Genomic DNA, 21624 nt, shown 5'->3' with positions numbered 1-21624 from the left:
ATGCATTAAGGTTGCACCGTTTTACTGGTGCCAATTTCCTTAACTTTGAAAGATTGGTCAATCTTATCCCCAATCTTGTGTACCTCAGCAACTGATATACTAGATAAATAGGTTTGACTGATAGCCTTCTAGATACCTAAACAGGCAACTTGGCTCCAAGAAGCTAAAATTTTGTTTTGTGCTCATTTTCTGTTTATTCACTTCCAGTCTGTAATACAAGAAATTTACAAGAAATCTTATCTACCAACAGTCACTACAAAATCTCTGAATAATTTGAATTAATGTGCTACAACTATTTTCCTTTGTCCTTTTTAAAGCATTTTGTATCTAATTTTAATGGACTAGTCAAAACTAAAAACTAGATATATTGAAATGACTTTATGACTAGTAATAATTTAATTGTACATATCTGAAATATGTATTTCAGATAGTCAGTATTTCACTGTAAATATCTTGAATTGACGACTCCACACAACTCAGTGGTAAATCTGATGTTATTTCTAGTAGTCAGAATGAAATCCGAGATATCTCAAATAGGTGTTTTGTCTGGTCAAAATATAATGAAATATCTTAATTTACTAATACGTCTAGTCATAAACCATTTTCCGATATCTGGAATGTAATTGCGGTGAAACCGATTTTATGTTAAAACTGCCTGCCAAAATAGCTAGACAAGTACTCACAATATGGCGGCATCGTTGACGTACTGTTATGATATCCTCATACTTCTCGTCTCCACTTGTAGTCTCTGGTTGGCTAAGAAACAACCAATGGGAGGCTGACAGGACTGAAGCGTTGGAGTGTGGGCAGGCGCCTAGCTGACAGGAGTGTACAAAGTGTAGTAGAATGTTTGGGAAACTTTATAGTACGCTAATTTTTATTCTCTTTTTCTGCCATGAGCCCAGTGACGCTCAAAGGAAGAAAGAGGTAAGAAGTTGTTAATAACATACAGAGAAGAAAGTTCCAAAATTTAGAGTCATGCTTGGCAACTTTTAAAAGACAACCGCCGTTTGTCTTTTTCTTGTTTTGACAGCTAGCTAACGCGTTTCAGCATGTGAGTTTAGTTATTTCTCATTTAAACAAACCGCAGGTGTGGTTGTTAACTTCTGGGTTGGACTCTGTGTGAGATCTTAAACCGCGGTTCCAAGATAATTCTTTACACTGACTGAGCAGATGAAAGGAGGGTTAATGCTTTTATTACACAGTAGTTAGCTTATGTTTGTGTGTGTGACTTGTGCAGACTTTGCTATCAGAGAAGGTGACTCAGATGATGGACTGGACCTCGAAGCGTTCAGTCATCAGAATGAATGGAGAGAAATTCCGTCGCTTTGTCAAGGCTCCTCCAAGAAACTACTCCGTGTTCATCATGTTCACAGCGCTACAGCCGCAGAGGCAATGTGGCGTTTGCAAGTAAGGTTATTATTTCTGATTAATTATTACCACCTTCTACTGCTACATTGATATAACTGTCATAGTTAAATTGTTTTTAATTTCTTTGTCCCCAGTCAGGAATTAAATAAACTTACACTGCTTACCGGTTCATGTCACCAGGAATTAAGATAAATTACATGCTATTTTGAAGGAGAAAAGTATTAAATAGTCAACAGAAAGTTGTTTTCAAAGTAAAGCTATTCTAAATCCTTAAATAAAAACAACTGCAGTTTTTTTTCTATCTTTTATGGGTTAAATCAAAATTTAGCCTTTAACCAACATTCAGTCTGAAATGAGGGGGGTGATTGGACTGAGTAAGGTGGGGTTAAAATATTTTTAGTAGGCAGTCAAAATTGGACTAAATTTGCTTATTTCTATTTTGTGCACATCTAGCTCACGATACCAAGCTAGAATTGAACAGCTAGACAGCGTCCCTTGAACGTCGCCACGTTCAGTCAACATTTGCAGACAATGTTCACTGAACTACTCATATTAATGATATTATAGGTGGAAGTAATAATAAAAAGAAAAACATACTTTGTTCTGCTATACATGCAAGTACAAAAGAGACCTTAGCAGTAAAAATTTCATTAGAATAAAGTAAGAGCATCAATTTTAATGCAGTGGGTTTTGCAATAAGACATCAACAATAAAACAATTGAAGGAAAACATCAGCATTTTAAAACACGCATTATGTAGAAAAATATCTTACAGTCCCCTGTGGGAGTCAAAAAGCCTTTTTAAACAGACATTTGAAACACCAGAAATGTTTCAAATGTTCACAACTTCTCCTTGTGTTCACTGATTGGCCCTGTAGAAAATCTACTGGAGAGAGTCCAAACGAAGGGGAGAATGCCCAGACTGCTGTATATGTGAGATTTTATTTGAGTGGAATTTCACAGGAAGGGGATGGCCAGGTTAAGTAATGCTACTTCAGAACAAACCGTGAGTTCGATATGGGCTTTTTATGGCAAAACAAAGAATTACTTTCAGAGGAACAGAAATTATGTTCAAAGAGCGAGGGAAGCCCAGAGCTCCACTTTGGCTTGAGTAGAGACAGTGCAGACACCTGATGTAGATGTGAAGTGACTGGAATCTGGTGGTTTAAAAAGCCTGGACAGTCCTGTGATGTTTAACCAACTAAGTTTATGTTTAGAATTTTTGTTCTGGTTAAATAGTCAGCTGCATTAAGTTTTAGTGACATTTTGGGGTGGACTGATATTTAGAAATATGCAGCCTATAGAACCTGTTTTTATGCTTTTCAGATCATTTCAACTGCTTGTGTGTGTTCGGTGCTTGGTGCTTTGCAGAGCTATTTTGAACCTCTATTTGAGTTCATGATAAGAGAAGTTAGTAGTTGACTAGGTTAATGCGTTTGTTATGTAAGTGTTACTTTTAGATTTGTTTTTTTTGTTGTTTTTTCTTTATAACTTCCTTCGAGGGGTCGCGCCTTACTTGGTAGGTTTACTGCAAGCATTTCGTTTGAAGGGGTGGAATTAGAATGAGTGCATAAAACTGAGATGAGGTGGACAGGGCAAGCTTATCATTCTACTTGCGCAGTTAGAGGTAGAGGTATGGATATGTTATTGAAAAAAGGTGCACCCTTTATCAATCAATCAATCAATCAATCAATCAAATTTTATTTGTATAGCACATTTCAGCAGCAAGGCATTTCAAAGTGCTTTGCAGCATGTGACATTGACTAAACAGTAAGAAAGAGAAAGAGATTTTGAAAGAAAAAAAAGATTGGAATTTGAAAAAAAGATCCAGATTTTTAGTCAAAACGCCATTTGACAAGGACTCTAAACCTCCAGAATTTTTACCCATAATATTTACCCATAAATATAAATGCACATATCCAATACAGAAGCCAGATATCCGACATTAGTTGGGCCTATTCATTTCACTGAAATGTTTACAATGTGTCCACATGAATTGATTATTTAATGGTGGATGCGAAATTATTGCCTTGTACCAGTGAAGTAAAATATCACGATATAGGCACTTCCGACCACTCCATCTTTCTTTATCTTTACAATTAGATCATTAGAATCAAGATGAAACGACGTGGAAAGTAGATCAATAACTGTTGAAAAGCCATAATTCTGCAAATTTATCAAAGAATAGATTTCTTTTTTTGTATAAAATGAGCGATCGTCCTGGAACATCTCCATCGATACTTTGGGAAACTTTGAAAGCTCATTTGAGGGGAAGTATGATATCTTTTCAATCAGCAAGGAAGAAAAGGAATCAAGCAGAGTTGGTGGACTGAGAGCAACAAATTAGATGTTTGGGTAAAGATATGCTACATTCCCCTGCACAGAAACTCATAAAAAATGATCTCTTATCTCTTATTATACCTTAGCGATATATTTTTATTGCTAAGATACAAATATAATCAATTACTGTCAAATCACATTACCAGGACATACATTTTTACACAACAGAAATATTTGGAATTTGGGGAAGAGCGAAATTAATTATTGGCAAGGCAATTAAGAAAAATGGAAAATAACTGTACAATTAACAAGGTGAAATCAGAAAATGGGGAAATTTTAATTTCACAAAAAGAAATCAATCATATATGTAAATAGTTATATGAATCACTGTATTCTTCCAGAGCTGTAAAATATTACTCAATCAATCAGTCAATCAATTTATTTGTATAGCTAATTTCAGCAACAAAGCAGATCAAATTTCTTTACATCATAAAAATACATTCACATAGAACACACAGTCATAAACTAAACATTACATTTTGCCAAGTGTTGTCATTACACATCAAAATGTTGGTTAGTGTTATGGTTCAAAATCATCTCTAAACAGGTGAGTTTTTAGCCTAGATTTAGAGATGGTGAAAGCCATAATACTCATCATGTAGCTGTTTTTAAATTACCATTCACTATACCTTAAAGAGACATTTACCTTTGATTACAATACAACCAGTGCACAATTATGGAGAAAAATAAATAAATAAATAAAAAAATCAGACCTGAAACCATTATTTGAATACTGACCTTTCTTTGGACACAGTGCACAATTTTTTTATGGACAGAATAAGGCTAAGCAAAGGATCCTTTTGGATTGCCTAAGTGCAATATGGAAGTTTTTTAAAGCTAAATAAATTTACAAGTAAATGCACACTTTGTTTTAATAAGACAGAAATAGAGACTTGGTGAAAAATAATAAATGGCCACAAAGGTTTAATAGATATAAAAGCTGATTAAATACATTCACTGAAAAAACATTTTTTTCATAGTGGGTGAACATTTGGCTTTCTGGGGACATACACTAAACATTGTCTGAACATATACTTGCTACCTGGGACATGGTGTCCTGGTTCAGTCAGTGGAGTGGATCACTATTTGCAGAACTTGACATTTTGGGGAAATAATGTGGGCTTTTTATTCATGTTTGTTGGAGTACAGACATATAAAAAATGCTACACAGTGTCCTTTGAGGACATATTGTCTGAAAAAACTGGTTCTGAGAGATTGCTTAAGGTTAAGTAAATCCTCCTTTTTTTGTGGAGTCTTTGTGAATATTTTTTTTCTTCAGATTTTGAGGTTTTTCATTAAATCATATTGATTCTTTTGACTTGTCCAACCAAAAATTTGTCTTCTCCGTTTTTTCTCCAGCGACATTGAATTGTGACACATACTACTTTAATTTGAATGTAACTTTTCTTTTTCTTTTTTCAGACAAGCTGATGAGGAGTTCCATGTGCTAGCTAACTCCTGGCACTATTCCTCTGCCTTTACTAACAGAATCTTCTTTGCATCAGTGGATTTTGATGAAGGATCTGATGTCTTTCAGATGGTGAGATAATAATTCATAAACTGGAGTTGTTTACTTGATGTATTTGTAATATTTTTCCCACATGATTGTGAAAATACCTTACCAAGCGGCAGACGCTACTGGACAAAGAAGACTTAATACAATAAATACTTGAATTTTGTACCCCAAGTATATTACATACAAATACTTGTCAATTTAAGGTAATTTTTCTTTTAACTTCTTTTACTTGTAAATGTGACTAGGGCTGGACCAAGATTTTATGTGAATATACTTTAGAGGCCCCTTTTTCTGCTAAGAACATCACTACTATTAACAGCAGTTCAATACAGATTTGGTGCAATGTGAGAGATTTAAGTGTGTTCTGATTTGGCGAAGCTTTAAAGCAATCAGTGATAATTGGCTATTTGCTCAGATGGATTTAAATACAAACACGACGATTAAACTCATCATCAGATTGTAGCTATCGTAACACAGCAATCAAACTATGAAGAATATTCTTTGCACTTTTACAAAGAAAACTTGTCTATTTCTTTAAATCTTAAATTTAAAAGTTAAGCAATTTAAAATCTTTTAATTCATCTTTGTGGAAAACCATTAAATCATATTTAATAGCATTGTCTTTCTCAGTAAACAAGTATTTAAATTCTAGATCTATGGTCTGTGTTAAAATTCAAGCATTTGGGGGCTGCTGAAGGTCTTGAGGGCCCCAAGCAGCTGCTGAGTTCCCTCTGAGTTTGACCAGCATTAGATAGCTTGTCTAAAGACAAAGCCAGTAGCTGATTACTTAAGTAGAATTAACTGAAGAGCAAAGAAAAACATTGTTAGATTTTTGTGTTTGCTGTTTTAAAGACTTTGTAGTTGTGTGCTTAAGCATTGTCAGCACTGTCTTCCAATAATATGTAATTACATATTATTACAATTCCTATTATTCCTAGTCATGTTATTTCAATTCCTGACAACTTTTAAACGTATTTACACAAAAATATGATTGGTCTATTGGGACTGCCCTAGACCTCCTACCATTGGGTTTAGCAAGTTTTCTGGGGGAACCTTGGATTCTGATTTGAAGCAGCAGTAAATTTAAGTTGAACTTAAGTTGTGTATAAACCCTCACATACACATGCCAAATTTTTTCTGTTTTTCTGCAGCTTAATATGAACTCTGCGCCAACCTTCCTCCACTTCCCACCCAAAGGGAAACCTCGCCGATCAGACACCTATGAGCTGCAGGTCAGAGGGTTTTCTGCCGACCAGTTGGCTAGATGGGTGGCAGACAGGACAGATGTTCAAGTAAGCATTTGGGTTTAGTGATTGCAAATCTGACGTGAAGTTACTGATTGCAGTGCTTTTGTAATTGAATAAATCTAAAGTACCGCCAAATATTGAATACAAGGGTAATATGGCATAATTTAATTGAAAAAATAATTTGTCATGTTTTTCTGTCTTAGATCCGTGTCATTCGTCCACCCAACTACGCAGGGCCTCTCTTGTTGGGCTTTCTCCTGGCTGTGATTGGTGGATTGGCATATCTACGAAGGAATAATTTGGAATTTCTTTTTAACAAGAACGTTTGGGCCTTTTCTGCACTGGTAACAATCACACACCTATACATGTTAGGCCTTTGCATCGGAAGCGCTGCAATCCAAAATTGTACCCTACATGAAACTTTCGGATTTCACTGGAATCTAAAGTGGCATGTCCAAACTGCTCCACAGCGCCCCCTAACTTGAGATAGGACAAACTATATATTGTAGAGATCTGGTATTCTGTATGTAGGTAGAGCCCACCCTGAATCATAAAAAAATCTTTTGGAGGTATGCTCTAAAATGTACAAGGAGTCTGTCATTTTGGGTCAAAGAGCAAATTTGGGCAATTTTTCACATTTATACACCTCGAACAAACTCCTCCTAGAAATTTTGAGTTATTGGCTTCATTTTAGGTCAGTATGCAGTTAATTGATGAAGTATTAAAAGGTATCAAAATAGTGAGTTTTTGAGCACATTTAGGGGGCATGGCGATGCAGCCAAAGCAAACAAACCGCTATAACTTTCACATGCAAAGGTACAGTACTTCCCACCACTGGTACCAGTTGACTTGTGAATACTTTTTCAACATTTGTAGGCGTATAGGAGAAGGTTTATTTTATTTTTAAGGTTTACAAATCATGTTTCGCAGACACAACTATCCAAAGTTACACACAAAGATGCTTATATGAGTTACAAATCCAGTATTACACACGCACAGATATTTTGAGACTATTTTCACTCCATAAAAAACTATGTTTAGAATTGCCCTAAATTAATATTCATTGAGATATAAATTTTATTCTGTATTCCAGCTTTTCATTACATTACGTTTTATGTCACTGCAATGTGTTGATTTTTATTTTTGTTTCATGCTCTTACCGTGTAAAGTACTTGCAATGTTTCGCTGAAATTTCTTATGCAAACCAAGTTCATGAGGTAAAATTAGTATGCAACATAGGTTTGTTACATAAAATCCACCCAAAATTTGCTGCAGTTTGTCCTTGAAATGTGATGAGATGTGAATAATTTAGTGTTATTTATATCTTTTTAATAAGATGCTGGGACTATTTTTATTTATTTATTTATTTTTTTACTTCAGTGCTTTGCCTTGATAATGACTTCTGGCCAAATGTGGAACCATATCAGAGGACCACCATATGCACACAAGAACCCCAACACCGGACAAGTGGTGAGAATAAAAATCCCCCTAAAAAATAACGAAACATATTGTTTAGTAACACCTCTAAAAAATAAGATTAAGAGTGGCATAGTATATTCTTGTACTGGTTAATTGCATTCTTGCTGAATTTTGGTTGCACTGAGATCTTCGTTATGCATTTCACCATTGGTTTGAATGTGTATTCTCCACCCCTATTTTGGCCTTTGGCATTAGCATCCGTTGCACTACATGGCGTAAATATATGAGGAAAAAATAATTCTATGAACATTGTTGATGAAAGCAAGTTCTGCTGCTGGTGAAGTTACAATAATAGAATGACAATTCACAGATTGCTTTATTTGGGTTCAAAGCCCATGGAGTGAGCTGCACAGTCAATGCAAAGGATGTTGTTTGCCTTCTCCAGCGGAGCAGGGAATCTGTGCAGATTTTTCATTATTTGTTATTCTGCTTATTATTCTCTTCTAAAACTTATCGTTCAAAAGAAGCAGAAAATGCTGGAAAAATCTAATATGGCAGTTTAATAGAAAAACATTAGTGCTACTCAGACAAAGAAAATCGTATCCCTCAATACCTATGGGGTGCTATTTGGAAGGGCATTGTGTTTTAGCTAGTTACTTCTAAAGAACGAGTCTAACATTCAACAACTTTATGATAAAACACTCCTTGGATCAGAGGTTGCACTAGACTTTTTTTTATCTGTCATCTTGACCGACAACATTTAAAAAAAAATCTTTCATGTACTATTTTTACCAGTCCGTTATAGTAACATAGGGTATATAGCCACATATTTATGCAGTTTAGTAAATGTTCACCTAGTTGAACCGTGAATCCAGATCCGATCACACATAAAGCAGATAAATGCATCTAAATTTTTCTCTGTAGTGACACAAACCACTCACTGTGGCCCCAATAACTTATAATAAATTAAATTAAACAACTCCACTTAAATTACAAGCACTTTACCTGCTGGGGTCTGAACACAGCTTCACAAATTCCTCTTGTTGCAGTCTAATTAACTTCTGCACCTTCATTTATTTCCTCAAGATAAACTGCCAGCTCCTCTGTTTAGACTGTAAATGGATTAACACAACGTTGCATTCTCTTTAGTTTTCTCTGGTCTGTAATGGAGACTTGAATTTAACGCGCCATTTCAACCAAAGGTTAGAGATGTGCTTCCTAACCAGACGCTCCAAAGTGTCCGGTCCATAACTCTTCAACACGCCGTCAGCTCCCGGTCAGAAAGACGCATTTAGTTCAGAGACCATGAGATGATATTCATAAAGGATTCTTTTATTAATTGATTTTAGTTGCCTTTGCGATGAAATCTTTGCGTAAAGTCTATAATGTCAAAAGTGCACCAGTCAGGGTGCACATTTGACATTATAACCTGTCAAATGACGGACGGGCTTTAAATTTTCCGATCGTTTAAAAAAAACGATCGGAAAAAATCCGTTATCTGCCTTGGATGATTCTGCAACATTTTTATGCTGGCCATGCCAAGCATACTCTATCACGACAAAACCTAATTTTGATTACTTTTCCCACATTATAACTTAGATATGAAACTTGGTATATAATATATATGGACCAAGCCGCTAAAACAATGTGGACAAAATATGAAAATTTTTGAAAACTGTTCAAGTGACAAAACACCAAACATTTTAGCAGTAGCCAGCACAGAAGTTTACTGAGTATATCTTCACCATATTTTATGACTTAAGGACAAGAATTTAGATTCTAGTAGGGGATGAAATGTTACTGTACATTCAGTTTTACACAGTTCCGGTGATAAGTGGCTCTATAGGGTCAAAAAATTTATATCTGTATAACTGCTTGACAAATTTACTCCACACTTGGTACAGATGTTCACCACCATGAGGACATATCTTGAATATTTATCTTGAATATTATTATGGCTGTGGTTTATGTTATCCCACACTTCACCTTTGAACATAATGACAATTAAATGTGTTATTGGAGAATCAAAGATCACATAAGAAATTGGGGAAATTTTGCTCAGTTCGACCACTAAGTGGCAGAGTTGTAACAAGAAGTGTGTTTTCATTTCTTGAACAACTGCTAGATATAGCAATTACTCTTTTCCAACATGTTCCTTGAAACATGCTTGATATGAGTTTTGAAAAACTAGTCAATAGAAAACTTGCATAATATGTGAAACCTATTTTGTTAACTCCTCTCAAGGCTAAAGACCAATTGAAGCAAAACATGACGTGGTAGGACTGGTGGAGGAATGATTAAGCAAACAATGTGGACAGATTTTCAAAAAAATCTGGTTTTTGAATTATGTGAATAATGGGTATTTTGCACACAAAAATGTTTATTGAGCATATTGTCAGCACAGTTTAAGATTAAGATCTTAATAGTTTTTATAACAGTTATGTCTAAGGTCAAAAAGGTGCAGTATGTAACTTTTATAGAGAATATGTTTTTACATTTTTGCTAAAACGGTAACCTGCTTGTCGGCATCGAGCTTACCTCACTACTTTAAAGCAGCCCGGACCAGCTCTCCGTTCAAAGGGTCCAAACCTCCTGAGCCTGATGAGCCTGTCCCAAGCAGGCCTGATTAAGCTGGTGTTGAGGAGAATACATCAGCCTCTAAGTGCCTTGCATCCGAACGTCAAACCCTGCTTCAGCTGATGGCCTAGCCAGACTGGGTAGCCAGCAGCTAACAGACCTCCCTGCCACATCCGTTAATAGCTGTTTCTCCTCTTATACGACTTCCACTTGGAATTGGGGTGAATTGTTTAGAAATCTGTAAAGAATAGACTTCAGGAATTTTGTTTACTTGCTTGGTCAAAGCAACCAATAAAAACCAACTCAGATGGCCCTCTGCACAAATCTGTGCATCTAAGTTGTAGGAGCTCTGTGTGCTGCACTCTGACAGCAAACGCAGGGCCATAACACAACACCTGGAGGCTGGGCTAGTTTTGGATGTAACGAGTAACGTTACATCCAAATTTTGGAGGTTGTCATCCAAAATTTTGCGATGCATTAAATTGAATTGATTAGCAGTTATTTTGTAAATCTATGTTGTATATAAAGTATAGTGTGAAAAGTCAGATGTTTTGTTCTCGCAGCAATGTCTCAAGCAAAAAAACAAAACAAAAGATGTTTTCTGATAAGATGAATTTATACATGAACTAAAACTTTTAACTATGTTTTCAGAGTTACATCCATGGGAGCAGCCAAGCCCAGTTTGTGGCAGAGACGCACATTGTTCTACTCTTCAGTATCCTTCATTTTTTCCCATCTTAACATTTTTGGCTTACACTGATTGCAAGACCAATAATATTTTATTTGCTGTTTTCCTTTCTAAAACTGTTTGATCTTCATTCAACAGTGAAATATTTTTAGAATAGCAATTAGTTCTTAGACAAACAAGGATATTTTTTTACAAACTTCCACTCTTCCAGCTTTGTTATATCCCACAAAATTGCAAGATATGGTAATCTATACTCTAGTCAGGAATTTATCAGACTGTTTGGTAGACGGGGAGTCTGTAGCGTGTTGCCGTGCACGTACCCCACTCCAAACACCCCCACGCACCCTTTCCCTACTTCTTCTGAGAGGGTCCGATGTGCTGCCATCTCTCTAACGGGTAATTTGAGTTCCCGTTAGAACTCAACGGGAACTGAAGAGATCACAGTTCTGGACAGAGTTCGCTCAGCTTAAACTCTGTTTAAGCTGATCTATGAAGGAAGATTTGCCTGGTTCCTAACAGCCTTCATCCGGTTGTCCCACTGTGCTTCCCCCTGTGATTTAGCCAAGCTTTGCAGCCTCGCAGCCAGTTTCACAGAGCATACCTGTTGACGGCCACTGTCCCTCTTTGTTGAAACATGCTCTTGTTTCTGAACGAGGTCAGTTTAGTAACTCGTTTACGTCTCAAGGGGGTTGTTTTTAATATAGTTTAAAGCAACCTATTAAAACTTTTAATTTTCTAGAACCATGCATTGGAGCTATTAGGGAAGAAACGGTTTCTCAGCCTGGTTTTCTTGCCCTGCATGGTCCTCACCCTCCTGCTTGAGGGAAGGGGCTGGAACAAACTGTATGCAGGATGGGTGGAGTCCTTCACGATGCGGATCCCCTTACTCCTGCATCATGATGGGTAGACGTCCATGGTGGAGGGAAGGCTACTCCCCACAGTCCTCTGAGCAGCCATATCCGCCCTCTGCAGGCACTGACTTAATCAGATTTATAAATATAGACACCTTGCATGTTATTGTTTACGTACGGAAATTTTGCTCATGCATACAACGGTGGAGGGCAACAAGACTGTTCTTTTACATGTCATCCACAGCCACGTTAATTCAATGAAACTTGGAAATATAGGTATTAATTTCGTGGTATTCTCCACAACAAAAGGCAAACAAGAAGATAAACTCAAAACTACTTTTTTCTTGCCTTTTGAGTCGGCCAAGCTACAGACTCGTTGCCATAGCAATTGATAACATTGCCACTATATGTTCTGTGTTTGAGGGTTCAACACCAAAAAACAATCAAATATTTTTGCACAAAGAACACAACATTCTGTTCGTTGCAGTAGTATGTTTTTATGCTTAATGTTTTATTAATAAATGATTGCTGTGGTAGAATAGCTACCGCTGCTATTAGCTAATCTATCAGTAGTTTGTGGGTCATTTCTTTACTGAATTATTTACACGTACAAACTGTAGCTCACAACACACAGATTTCATTAAAAAACTTAAAATGTTATTGCCGTCTTACCTTTACTTATAGATGAAATCCATGTGCCGCTCATTGTGCACAAAAATATTCGTTCATCGAAAGCCAAGTCTATCCTCGACATGTCTTTTCTTGTATATCACTCTGTTTGAGAATCATCAAACTGTCTCGAAGCAAAACTTTCAGCTTCGGTGTTGGTCTTCCTTTAGTTATTATCTCCTGCTTAAATTGAAAATCCACTTTAGAAAACTGTTTAGATGTAGAAATATAGTCATCCATGTTGACGTCAGAAGAGAGGAGAAAACAATAAATATATCGCTGTACTTTACTTATATACTATATGGCTAACTCGCTCTGCAGATATGGAGTCACAAGACCAACGTCTGGGATCATGAGCGCCCCCTGCTATGAGGCAAGAGAACTGCCTGCCTGACCTCAAATCTGTTCTCTGCCGTTTATGATCACTCCTCAGCACACGAAATATGTTACAAACACAGTGGGTGACAAAAAACACTGTACATTATATAAATAAGATACATTATGAAAAATCAGTCCATATATAAAATGTTTTTTAGCCATTTTATTGCTGGCGTACAGACAAGAGGAGCTGCTCCCATAGAATGGCAGCCAGTGCAGTTAGCAAGAGGTTGATCAATCCCAGGTGAGGCTCAGCTTCCTGCTGCCTCACCGGCTTCGCTTCCGAACATTTGAATGGGAAAATGCGAAAATCCAGCGATTTTGAAGAAAAAATAAGCAAAATTGGTTAAAATAAATGAAAAATAAATACTTTATAGTACAAACTACAGGGTGAATATAGCAATATAAATAATTTTTATCATTATATATTATTTCATTGACAGCCTGCCTGTCAATGATGCAGGCATCATTGACAGGCAGGCTGTCAATGATATATATATGTGTGTGTGTGTGTGTGTGTGTGTGCATTTGTTTGTAATACCTTGTGGGGACGATTTTCCTGACATATACTACGTTGTGGGGACCAATTGCTCCTTGTGGGGACCGAAGCCTGGTCCCCATGAGGGGAAACCCTGTTTTTGGGTCAGGGGTCAGAGTTAGGACTAAGGTATGAATTGAGTTTTGGTTAGGGTTAGGGTTAGGTATGTGATGGTTAGAGTTAGGTAAAGGGTAAAGGTTAGGGTTAGGCTGTAGAAATGAATGGAAGTCAATGGAAAGTCCCCACAAAAATAGCAAAACAAACATGTGTGTGTGTGTGTGTGTGTATACTCTAAAAATGCACATTTTAGAGAATACTTTTAAAAAGTTCAATTCCGTGTTAGTGTCCTAAGTCTGATGTTATGACACAAGCTTCATCCGGGTCAGATCCTGTACCAACCAGGGTGCTGCGGTGGCGCAGGGGTAGACCACGATCCACATGAGGAGACCTTAGTCCTTAATGTGGCCATCGCAGGTTTGATTCTAGTCTGATGACTTTAGCTGCATGTCTTCCCCCTATTATTTATTAAGTTAAACCAACTTAAGTTGGATAAACTTAATTGAATTGTTTGTTGCCAATTGAAGCAATTCAGTTTAGAGTTAGTTTCTGTTTCTTTTTTCTGTGTATAGGATCTTAGAAAAACTAAAATAACATGTTAAAATGTACATTTTAAATTATTTAAATTCAAGTTGTATTTTAAGTACAATGTGGGTGATAATGTAATTTTGGATATTTTAGTTTGAAACAACTTAAAAGTTTGAGTTAACTTTCTGTAGAATTTAGTCAAAGCAATTTTAATTATTTATTAGAAAAAAATAAATGATTTCAGTAAGAGTGACTTAAATTTCTCATGTTAAACACACTTAATGAATTGTTATAAAAACTTAGTAAATTGAGTTGGATAAACTTAATTGAGTGGATGATCATAATATATTTAGTTGCATGAACATAATAAATTGAGTTGGTCAGACGTAGGATACAAAACTGGCATTGAACTCAGTTATTTCAAGTAAAGTCAAAGTAAAAAGTTCCTTTAAGTTAATTTAAGTTGGTTAAATTTGTAATTGAACACAAAAAGTAAGTTGTCATCATTAAATCAAATTAATCAAGTGTATTAATGTAAATACGTTCATAAAATGAACTACAACCAGAAACACTCTTTAGAGCAGTGGTCCCCAACCCCAATTGGTACCGGGCCGCGCAAGAAATAATTAAATATTTCCATTTTATGTAATTTGAGTCTGGAGGATCTTTTATTTTGAAAATCCTTTAACCGGATTCTCTCGGTTACTTGCGCGCCAACACTGAGCGCACAAGCAGCAAAATGAGTAAGAAACAGATCAGGTGTCTTTGGAAAGTTTCTGTGTAACATGCTGCGACCAGCTGCTAATGAGGCAATGAAGCTTCAAACTGCTTCACCTCGTAGAGACCCAGCAGGCTGTGGATATAAGCAACACTTTGGGTGTCATTGTCTCCATCACTCCCAGATGGGACCGTCTTGTTGCAGAGAAACAAGCTCAGGGCTCCAGTTAGTCGTTATCATGAGTTAAAATTTTCACGAAAGTAAAATGTTAGATTTTGTGGCGCATCTGTATCTTATTTTGAAGGGATATGTAAACGTTACCATAGCGACCAGAGTCAGAGAGCGTTTGGGCAGTGGTCGAGAGGAGATGAGTAGAGCTTGTGAGTCTTAAGTCTGGTTTAGACGGCAAGATTTAAGGATTGTCGGCCGATTCTCCAAACCTCTGTGACCACAGAGCTGATAAAAGTACAACAGGTTCGATCGGTTCGTGTTCAGCCACAAGGCAGGAGCAACAAACCACACGAACCGATTCCAGTCACGAACATCCCGATTCCAGAAGAAAATCCACAAAACCCCCAACATAGCATACGGGAATTTAGAAGAACCAAACACGGATGACGATGTAGAAGCAATAGTGACAGTTTGTGGAGACATTTTAAGAGATAAAAGAAACAAAAAGAAAAGGCGGTGATAAAAGACGACGGGAGCAGCCACTCTATTTGCTGCACTATGATTTGGAGGTGAATATGTTTTTTCATAGTTAACATTTTTAACTGAATAAACATAAACATATATAATAACGACCTTTACATATAATAATAAACATTTCCATATATCATCTCCGATATCCACCGGACTCTCAGTTGCGCGGTATGTCAGCTGTTTGGAATTCCCCTCTGTTCTTACGTCACCGCGCTTTCTGATTGGCTACCTGTCACATTCAACAGGTTGTGTTCTCGTTCCCAGTCAGGAAAAACCCCACAGGCTGTGATAAAAGGGCCAAGACAACCCAAATTGGGTATATTAAGGATTTAGCGGGAACACCAACATGCAGAAGCAAAATGGGTTTTTGACTGAAGTATGATGTATTAAAATCATATGTGTAAGTAATAAAGCAAGGATAATAAAGACAGGCTGAGAGGCGTTGAAGAAGGGAAGCTGGGGGAAAATCAGAATGAGCTGGTTGGTAATCTAAAAACAGAAGTATAGATGTTTTCCTCCAAAGGGAGGCAGTTGGAATCACAAAATAAATGCCTAAAAGCACATAGGACATGACATCCTGTATATTCCTGCATATTCAGCAAATTTAGAAAATACTTTCAAGCCTTTCTCCAGCTTTGTAAGATGATGAGTTCTGTGCAAACCTAAATCAAGCTTGTTTTAGCCTTGACCTCACTGTAAGATGGAGCAGTTACGGCCGGGATGATTCTGCTATGTGAGGCTGCCACTTCGGACATTGACACTGGAAAGAGGAAGAGTATGTACATGCCATTAATTTAATCATCTTTGCAACACACAATATAGTTCCGTGTATAAAGGTTTCATAGTCTTCATGTCTAACAATATTTTTAATATGCTCTGAGTTGGTTTCAACTCAAAGCAGTTCTGTCTTATAGATAGTACTCAAATTCAATGGAAAAATTTGGTGCTGTATTGGGGCCAAAATTAAGACTATTGTGCACCCAGAGTTTGCTACGTCCTTTTTACTGGAAGCTATATCCTTTGCAATTGCCTGGAACCTGTAACTCTGTGGTCAGTGCTGGCAAATGAGCAGGTGGCTGCCCACTTGTGTTACCTTTGGAGAGGTTAGTGACTGGCAAGCCTGGGCAGGTTACCACTGAACTGCCTACACATTCTGCTGTCCATTTGAACAAATAGGCTGGCATTTGCATTGGAAAGGCTAACTACTACATACTACACTGTATGTAAGATTCAAAATTGTTGAAAGGATGGATTTCCACAATTATCTATGAAAATTGTACGAAAAGTGGAGAATGGTCTTTTTTGTTGATATTTGACATTTAATATTTGAACAGCTCAATAGCTGTTGGTTTAAATAGGATGCAAGCTATTAACAGACCATCCGCTGGTAATGCCTGCCGATATGTGCAGACAGACAGACAGACAGACAGACAGACACCTTATTCATCCTTTTGGGATTTACCCTCAGGGAAATTGTAGTTCAGTCTCCCACACAGCACCAATATATCAAATCCTTAAACAATTTTGTTTTCTAACATTAACATTTAGCCTGATTGTATAGTTCCTCTGTTTCTATTGTACTCCTGTTAGCCCTCCTTCCAGCCTCCAGTGAGGAGTTAAAGAGTTTTATTGCACGAGGGACAGAGGAGTTCCTTAGTCTGTTGGTCCTGTACTTTGGAAGAAGCAGTCTCCCACTGTATCTGCTTTCCTGGCTGCTGATGACAGTGTGCACAGGGTGGCTGGTGTTGTCCATAATAGCCTCGAGTTTCTGTAATGTTCTCCTCTCTGCCACTGCTGCCAGAGAGTCCAGCCTTGTGCCAACCACTGAGCCAGCCCTCCTGATTTGCTTCTCCAGCTTGGAAAGGTCTGCCTTAGAGATGCTTCCACCCCTGTAAACCACAGCGTATAACAGGACGCTGTCGACAACAGACTGGTAAAACAACCCCAGCAGCTTCCACAGATGTTAAAGGATCTCATCCTCCTCAGGTAGTACATCCTGGTCTGAGCCTTTTTATAAAGCTGCTTGGTGTTGCTTGGTCCAGCCACAGGCCAAAATATTTATAGGTCTGCACAACTTCCACCTCCTCCCCTCCTATCAGAACTGGTCGTGGACTGCCTCTGTCCCTCCTGAAGTCAATGACCAGTTCCTTTGTCTTGGAAGTGTTTAGATGTAGGCCGTTTCTATGACACCAGACAACAAAGTCCCTCACCAGGCTCCTGTACTCCTCTTCGCTGTCCTTGATGCACTTCATGATGGCATCATGGCATGATGGCAGTGTCATCAGTGTACTTCTGAATATGACATGTTTCAGTTATAGCAGAAGTCTGAGGTGTACAGACAATAGAGGGATTCGGCAGTCCATTGGGTGGCCAGCTTGAACATGCTAGTTACTAGCCTCTCCAATGCTAGCACAAATAAATAGTTTCCTTTATTATTTGCCAATGCCAGTCACTCAGTTACCAGTACTGTCAAAAAAGCATAAACGTGGAATTGAGAATCAGTACACAGTTGTTAATTCTCATCCCATATCCTGTAGTTGATTTTTTTGTTTTTGTTTTTCAATCCATTATCTGTTGTTTTGCCTTTGTTTGCCTTGCTTGATCATTTCTAGTGTGTGTCCCTATTTTTTTATGTTTATCTTTAGATTTAGCTTGACATTAAGACTGCAGTCAAGTGAGCAAACACTTGGTAACACATGGTCAAGTTATCTGACTTTAGTGCTCTCTCACACATGTATGTGTGAAGTTTATCACATTAACACATTATCACATTAGTTTGACACATTAACATACAACTCCAGTATGAATTTGGGTTTACAGAAGCTAAATAAATTATTTACAAGTAGATCCAAGCACATAGAAATAAAATAGGTTAGCTTGTCGTTTTCATTAGCAATAGCACTAATTACTTAAAATAGCACAACTCACTACTCACCTTCTGAGAGTGCACTCAGTTAAGTTGGGTCAACCATTTTCTAAATAATTGTATGCTTCCAAGCTTTTGAAAGCTTTCATCTGGCTGGTCATATAATTTGAGGTCTGTAGCACCAGATAGTTAGTTATGTCAATCGTCTTGACGCTGAGTAAATCTTCAAGATTATATGACAAGTTGTTTGTACCGAGACAATGTGGACCATATCCTAAATATACCCGTATTTTTTCAAGATTCTTCATCTGTCCCAGCCTATTTAGGGCGTTAGTCTACTTGCTGTGGTCCATTTTGCTTTGCTTTGAACCAGAAAAATCCACTTCCTGACCCTCATCTGAATTTTGTGCATCATCCAGGTCATGTTTCTGCAACCCAGCAATAACTTCCTAATAAGAACCAACCGCTTTGATATCTTACAGTCTGGTTCAATGTTGCCAGGTGTACGATAATTATTGTATTTTTATGATAATTTTGCCCTCTGTACGATGTACAATCAATCCCAAAAAAGACCATTTATACGATAATTTGGCCATTCTGTGAATGTGTGGTTGGTTGTAATTGATTGTAATCAGCCTGTCGCAACTGTCTGTCATGAACAAGTAGGAGTCTTTATGAATGTCTATGATTGTTGTCATGAAGTGTCATTCAGTAAATGTTGCTCTAAAAGTTGAATTGAAAGTCCATTAAAAGTCTAACTTTGCATTAAATTGTCATTATTTACAAAATCATGCAAAGTTGGCATTTTTAATGGACTTTTAAAGCAACTTTTAAAGCAGCTTTGCATTAAAAGTGTCATTATTTACCGAATTACACTTCATGACAACAGTTATAGACCCTAAGGTTCAATCATAAGACTCCTCTTATTCAATATCTATATGGTACCACTTGCTCATGTTAAAATAGGAAGTAAGATTAACAACAAAATTAGCATAATCTAGATGATTATTGTACTCTGCAAAAATCACCTAGTTCTGGTTCTATCTCCAAAACTACAGTAATTTTATGAAATATTTGTTCTGGCTTTTATATATGTAAACCTTGGACATCATGTTATTAAAGTTTGTTGTGACCTTAAGATTTGGTACAAAATAAGTTCCTGAAAATGAGAAAAGCATATCGGAGGACCAAGATGAATATGAAATACTTTGACTTGGTATTTTTCCAATAATCTACTGTACAATTGTTTTTATTATATATTTATTCTAGTTATAGTATAGGTGATCTTTTAACATAATTCAAAAAGAGTTGTTGCTTATCACAAATAGGCAAATAAATTTCTGAAAATGACATACACACATTGAAGATGAGCATTATGAGGTACTTTGAATCTATTTCTAAATAGATCTGTCTTTATTGTAAACGTATCTGAGAGCAAATTCAAAATCAAAAATACTTTATTGATCCCCAAGGGAAATTAAATGTTTTTGCAACTCATTAATTCAAATGATAGACCTCTTGTATTACAGCAAATCTGAAGAGGCCTCTGACTGTAGATTCTGCTTTCCTCAGACAGTCTAATGGTTTATTATCGTAATACACCATGAATGTGTGAAGGTCATCTTTAATACGGGGCTAACGTCTGCAAACATTGCCATGTATTTAGAAGTGTTGACTCACTTGACAGCAGTACATTAAGAGAACTATAGATTAGTTCAGGATTTTTTAAGATATTAGTTATTGAAGAGTCTGTCCATCAAATGTACAAGAGTATGAAATTATGTGTATTTCAGTTATGTGCGTGGCAGGTATATGTCTCGTGATGCTGTGCTTCAGCTGGCTGCTGTCCATTTTCAGAGCAAAGTACCATGGATACCCATACAGGTAGACATCCCTGCAACAATGCAATTGAATGAGTGAAGCATTTCTAAATATGGTAAAAATCATTTTTGTCTCTGCAGCTTCCTGATGGGTTAAAGATCCCAGTTGTCCTCTGGATATACCTAAATGTGAAACTGAAGACAGGAATATCTAAAGGTTCAAATAGTTTATTGCTGGATTTTGTAAAAATGTCACATGTATAAATTGCTATGGGTAATTGCGTTAACATCGGGTTATAGCAAAAAGCAAAATTAGCAGCTAAGCTGGGTCCTTTGATCTTGAAAAAATATATATCACAACTTTAACCATATTTAAGCAAGACAAAATCACTAAAGTAACATGCCCTGCACCAATAACCTCCCCATACACAACTTAAGTTTAGAGATTATTGGTTTTATTGGTTTGGATCCTAAGACGTAACCGGTAATGAAATGTCGGTTCCCACACTTCCCACAAGATTTTCTGTTTTGTTAATTTTGACATTGATTGAATTTGACATTTTAAACATGACATTTTACAAACAATAAATATTTTCCCCTTTTATCTTGATGTTGAATTTATTTTTGTACATTTATATATAATATATTTCCTAAATAGAATTTTATTAGATTTGTGGAACTGTAATGAAGACTGAAGCTGGTTTGTTTATGAATTAACAATCACTCCAGGGTGTCGGGTTAGCACAGCTGGTATATATGTCTAGGTGAGTTAGTGAAATGAGAGAACGTCCGAGTCCAGAATTGAACTTTACTTGTCTTTAATTAATTAAATCTTGAGATTCCTCCATACCCACAAAGAAGGGCATATGTGGTGGTATGGGTGTGCGGTTTTCTGTAAGATAAACAAATACAAATTATAAGTACTTGCCTGTAAATACTTTCACAAATAACACCAAATTGTCCACACAGGGAATAAGCATGCTTAAAGATTATTATAAACTAGTAGCTGGTTAATATCTGACTATGAGAATGTAAATAATAATTACACATAAATATTAATCAACCTGCTGATAACAGTGGCACACAATAAAATATGCAAGAAAAACAAAGTACCTCACTTGGAAATGATAAACACAGATAACACCTGAAACTGAGCCCAATAATGCTAAACGACTAGCTTTCAGCTCTTCACAATACGAGTAAACCTTACCAAACGACCACAATATTCCACAAACAAATGCATTTAAGAAACCGAACTAAAACACCAACAGTATTACTTACATTCAATGGACACACATAGTTAAAGGTAGTGATGGTAGATGAGGCGTCATGAAGCGTTT

General features: G+C 36.8%; 1 protein-coding gene across 1 annotated transcript; it reads left to right on the top strand.

Annotated features, from left to right (window-relative positions):
- Positions 1 to 775: 775 nt before the first annotated feature.
- On the top strand, positions 776 to 20888 carry LOC106905299 (dolichyl-diphosphooligosaccharide--protein glycosyltransferase subunit MAGT1). The gene is made up of 10 exons (XM_014970038.2): positions 776 to 927; positions 1241 to 1410; positions 5133 to 5250; positions 6378 to 6518; positions 6677 to 6817; positions 7854 to 7943; positions 11121 to 11184; positions 16299 to 16373; positions 20258 to 20348; positions 20426 to 20888. Exons 1-10 carry the CDS (start codon positions 847 to 849, stop codon positions 20439 to 20441), a joined length of 987 nt encoding a protein of 328 aa, XP_014825524.2. The 5' UTR covers positions 776 to 846; the 3' UTR covers positions 20442 to 20888.
- The last annotated feature ends 736 nt before the right edge of the window (positions 20889 to 21624 follow it).

The sequence above is a fragment of the Poecilia mexicana genome, unplaced genomic scaffold (genome assembly GCF_051168715.1).
Source record: "Poecilia mexicana isolate PSO_F unplaced genomic scaffold, ASM5116871v1 scaffold_10, whole genome shotgun sequence".
Lineage (NCBI taxonomy): Eukaryota > Metazoa > Chordata > Actinopteri > Cyprinodontiformes > Poeciliidae > Poecilia > Poecilia mexicana.
Note: the sequence above shows the minus strand (reverse complement) of the source record. Positions and strands in the feature narration are given on the sequence as shown.

What these genes read in the sequence shown, in the direction of transcription:
- LOC106905299 (XM_014970038.2), top strand. Translation starts at nt 847, where the DNA reads ATGTTTGGGAAACTTTATAGTACGCTAATTTTTATTCTCTTTTTCTGC. An exon ending in AGGCAATGTGGCGTTTGCAA is followed by an intron (nt 1,411 to 5,132) that starts GTAAGGTTATTA and finishes TTCTTTTTTCAG; the next exon opens with ACAAGCTGATGAGGAGTTCC. An exon ending in GCACATTGTTCTACTCTTCA is followed by an intron (nt 11,185 to 16,298) that starts GTATCCTTCATT and finishes CCTCACTGTAAG; the next exon opens with ATGGAGCAGTTACGGCCGGG.